Source organism: Dipodomys ordii, unplaced genomic scaffold, assembly GCF_000151885.1.
Source record: "Dipodomys ordii isolate 6190 unplaced genomic scaffold, Dord_2.0 Scaffold69, whole genome shotgun sequence".
Taxonomy (NCBI): Eukaryota; Metazoa; Chordata; class Mammalia; order Rodentia; family Heteromyidae; genus Dipodomys; species Dipodomys ordii.
In genome coordinates this window covers 3,749,481-3,753,696 of record NW_012267285.1, presented here as the reverse complement: position 1 = coordinate 3,753,696, position 4,216 = coordinate 3,749,481, and the positions used below count along the sequence as shown (strand labels likewise).

The window sequence follows — 4,216 nt, the reverse complement described above, 5'->3', positions numbered from 1 at the left end:
AAACACATCCACAGACACCATCATTACCACCAATACACCACCTTCCCACTACAAACACGACAGTATCTTAGCCTCACTCATCTGATGAACAGCTATCCTCATGAGACTGCCGTGATGCTGATTGAACAAGACAAGTTGTCATACTTGATAACAAACCGTGTGGAAACCAGAAAAGACCACTGTTAGGGCACAAAGGCTATTTATCTAGCTAACCAATGACAGAGACAGATTTGCTGATTTTCATTTAGCACTCATGCAGACTTTATAAAACACAGAGCTAGACAGCAGGGCTAATGCAGCAGAAATTCCGCACTATATACCCCAGGACAACTATTTCAAAGATAAACAGACTTTAGCATACTAAATCCTCCCCACCTGTTTCAAATGAAGAGTGAAATCAGTCAGCAACCAGCCTATTCCAGCCCTGAAATTCATTTGAGAATTCCAAGTGAATCAGTTTAACAAATTTTGACCAGTTGAATGGGCTAGAGTTCTCAAAGCAAAATCTTTCTAAATCTATGGGTTGCAAACTAAGACACATGAAAATTAACTAGAATAAATGCTTAAGAATAAATAGAAAAAAAGGAATGAAAAGAACAGTCACAAATTTCTAATCCCAGAAAAGAAAAAGGGGAAACCACAAGCCCAATGAATATGAGGAGAACAATCAAGTGACACAATGAATTCTAGCCCCACAAACATCCACTTCCCTAAAGGACACAATCTAAAAACACATACACAAAACAGACTGATTAGGCCTGCATTACTAAGAAACTGAATTGCTTATTCTTAACATCCCAAACATCTGAGCCTCAGTATCTGAGTCAGTATGTTCTACCGAACATTCAGGGAGGAAAAGCAAAGGCCTGGACACACAGCTCAGTGTTAGATTACTCCTCAGCATGTAGGAGGCCCTGGACTCAACCTTAGCACCCAGGCACGCATGGCTCACCCCTCCCCCGCTGGTAAGCCTAGCCCATCAGGAAGATGAGATGAGAGAGGCTGAGGTCTAAGTCAGAGGGAATGAGAGTCCTGGGGATCCATCTCCAAGTCCCCAGCAAGATGCCAGACTAGGGGTATGGTTCAACTGAAGACTGCTATGAGTAAGCAAGCTGAGTGAAAGTGAGACCCCAAGTTCAAGCTACAGTACCACCATGCCACACATGGGTGGCTCACGCCTGTAATCCTAGCTACAAGAGGCGGAGATCTGAGGATCTAGGTTCAAAGCCAGCCCTGGCCAGAAAGTCCCTGAGACTCTTTGATAAACTACTCAGAAAAGGCCAGAAGTGGTGCTATGGCTCAAATGGCAGGGTGTTAGCCTTGAGCACAAGGAAGCTCATGGATAGCGCCTAGGCCCTCAGTTCAAGCCCCAAGATCAGCCAAAAATAAATAAAATAAAAAAATAGGGGGGCTGGGAAGGTGGCTCAGTGGTAGAGTGCTTGCCTTGCATGCATGAGGCCCTGGGTTCGATTCCTCTGCACCACATAAGCAAAAAGAAAAAAGCTGGAAGTGGCGCTGCGGCTCAAGTGGTAGAGCGCTAGCCTGAAGCTGAAGAGCTGAGGGACAGCGCCCAGACCCAGAGTTCAGGCCCCACAACCGGACCCAAAAAATAAATAAATAAATAGGGCTGGGAAGGTGGCTCAGTGGTAGAGTGCTCGTCTGTCATGCATGAGGCCCAGGGTTCGATTCCTCTGGACCACATAAGCAGAAAAAGCCGGAAGTGGCCCTGTGGCTCAAAAGCTAGAGCGCTAGCCTTGAGCTAAAGAGCTGTGGGACAGCGCCCAGGCCTAGAGTTCAGGCTCCCGGACGGACCAAAGAAATAAAAAATAATAAGCCGGGCACTGGTGGCTCACACCTGTAATCCTAGCTACTCAGGAGGCTGAGATCTGAGGATCTCGGTTCAAAGCCAGCCCAGGCAGGAAAGACCGTGAGACTCCTATCTCCAATAAACCACCAGAAAACCGGGAGTGGCGCTGTAGCTCAAGTGGTAGAGCGCTCGCCTTGAGCTGAAGAGCTGAGGGACAGCGCCCAGGCCCAGAGTTCAAGCCCCACGACCAACAAAAAGAAAAAAAGTAACTAAATAAGAAGTCATACTTATTCTAAAATCTCTTTCAGAAGGTAGAAGGCTAGGTTAACTTGGCCCATGAGTCCAGCACTAGCCAAATATCAAACTTGGTCCAAAAGATTATAAGACACTACAGACCAACATTTCTTATTAACTGATGCAAAAATCCTCAGCTGAGTACTGGAAAAGCTAATCCCACAATATATGAAAAAGAATCATCCCAAAAATTAGCCTCAGCATGCAAAGCTGGTTCAACATACAAAAATTATGGGCTGTTCATCAACGGGCAAAATATGAAAACGTCAAAAGTAACCTATAGATTCAACACATTATCCCAAATCACAATGTTATTCTTCACAGAAATAGACAAAAAAATTTCACAGGAGGCAAAAGTAACTGGGTAAAAAGCACCATGCTGGAGATACCACAGTAGCAGAATTCAAATTACATAGCAGAGTCCAAGTAACAAAAACAGCTTGGTGGGGGGGGTTGGGGGGGGAGGATTGGGGGGGAAGGATGGGATTGGAAGGGGAAACAAAGGAGGCTACAATGTTTGATAAGAAATGTGCTCATTATCTTGTCCATGTAATTGTAACCCCTCTGTACAGTATTTTCACAATTAAAAATAAATTTTAGGGGCTGGGAAAGTGGCTCAGTGGTAGAGCGCTTGCCTTGCATGCTCAAAGCCCTGGGTTCGATTCCTCAGCACCACATAAGCAAAAAGAAAAAAGCCGGAAGTGGCACTGCGGCTCAAGTGGTAGAGTGCTAGCCTTGAGCTGAAGAGCTGAGGGACAGCGCCCAGGCCCGAGTTCAGGTCCCACGACCGGACCCAAAAAAAAAAAAATAAATAAATTTAAAAAAAACCCAGATTGGCATGAAGAGACAGATATGAAGATCTATGGAATGAATCCCAGGCATAAAACCACACTGCGGCTGGGCAACAGCTGGACCCTAGCTACTCAGGAGACAGAGATCTAAGGACTGAGGTTCACAGCCAGAGACTCTGATCTCCAAACAACTAGCAAAAGAGAGGTGTAGCTCAAGTGGTAGAGTAATTCATGGACAGTCATTCATGAGAAAAAAAGCTGAGCAAGAGTGCAGGAGGTACTGAGTTCAAGCCCCAGGACAAACCAAAATTAAAAAACAACCAGCCAGGTGCTGGTGGCTCCCACCTGCTATCTAGTTACTCAGGAGGCTGAGATCTGAGGATGGCAGTTATAAGCTGCCTGGGGAAGGAAAGTCCATGAGACTATCTTTAGTTAGTAACCAAGAACCCAGAAGTAGAGCTATGGCTCAAGTAGGAGAGGGCAAACCTTGAGCTTTTAAAAAAGCTCAGGGACAGTCCCAGGCCCTGAGTTCAAACTGAGAACTGACATGAGCGTGTGCACATACATATACACACACACACACACACACACACACACACAAAATTATGGTATCTCAATCAGGTCACATAAGTCTGAAGTCTAAGTATGGCTTTTGTATTTTTCATGTAAACAACACTTTTACCTATATTAATTGCAATCACTTCAAATATGAAGCTCCCATAAACATTAGAAGTAGTTGCTTCTGGAAGTGACTAGAAAAGTGAAAGGGATAGAGAGCGGACTGTTCTCTATAAACCTACAATTATTACTCGACTTTGGTCCTATACATTTACAGTGCTTAGATACAAATGCTCCTTCATGTCAGGTCCTTACAATTAGCTGACAAGTCAAAGGGCCTACCTTGGGGTGAGGAGCCGGGATGCTCCTGAGGAAGGACCCCCAAGTAGCTGAGCACAACATACTTTGTCTCGTAGTGAAACCCCAGAGGCACCGTAGCAGAGGACGCCATTGAATCGGTCGGTAGAACTCCCAAGAGGTCTGTCACAGATGTTTAAAGCCTAAGAACATAAAAGGGTTTTTTTCACTTTCAAGGTTATTAGATGGCAGTATATTTTCCCTCCATTGATTCCAATAATTAACTAATTACCAAAAAAATGCTTCAGGCTTCTCTTTGTAGTCATTTTTTAAAATGTAACTTAATTTACATATAAGCAGCAATTATTCAGGTTTTATAAACCAAAGGCAAATTTCTTTCTTTTTCCTTCTGTACTTTCACCTTGGTGGACAATATGCAACACCCTTTAGCCACCTCAGTGTATATCAT

The 4,216-nt window shown here is 44.3% G+C and overlaps 1 protein-coding gene across 2 annotated transcripts in view; it reads right to left on the bottom strand.

Annotated features, from left to right (window-relative positions):
• The window catches only part of Bcl2l13 (BCL2-like 13 (apoptosis facilitator)), a 20,391-nt gene extending 16,445 nt beyond the window's left edge, over positions 1-3,946 (bottom strand). For both annotated transcript variants that reach the window (XM_013023688.1, XM_013023689.1), the window contains exon 1: positions 3,793-3,946. In XM_013023688.1, the coding sequence (XP_012879142.1) occupies positions 3,793-3,901 (109 nt within the window). In that variant the 5' untranslated portion in view covers positions 3,902-3,946. The remainder of the gene's footprint in view (positions 1-3,792) is intronic.
• Positions 3,947-4,216: the final 270 nt, after the last annotated feature.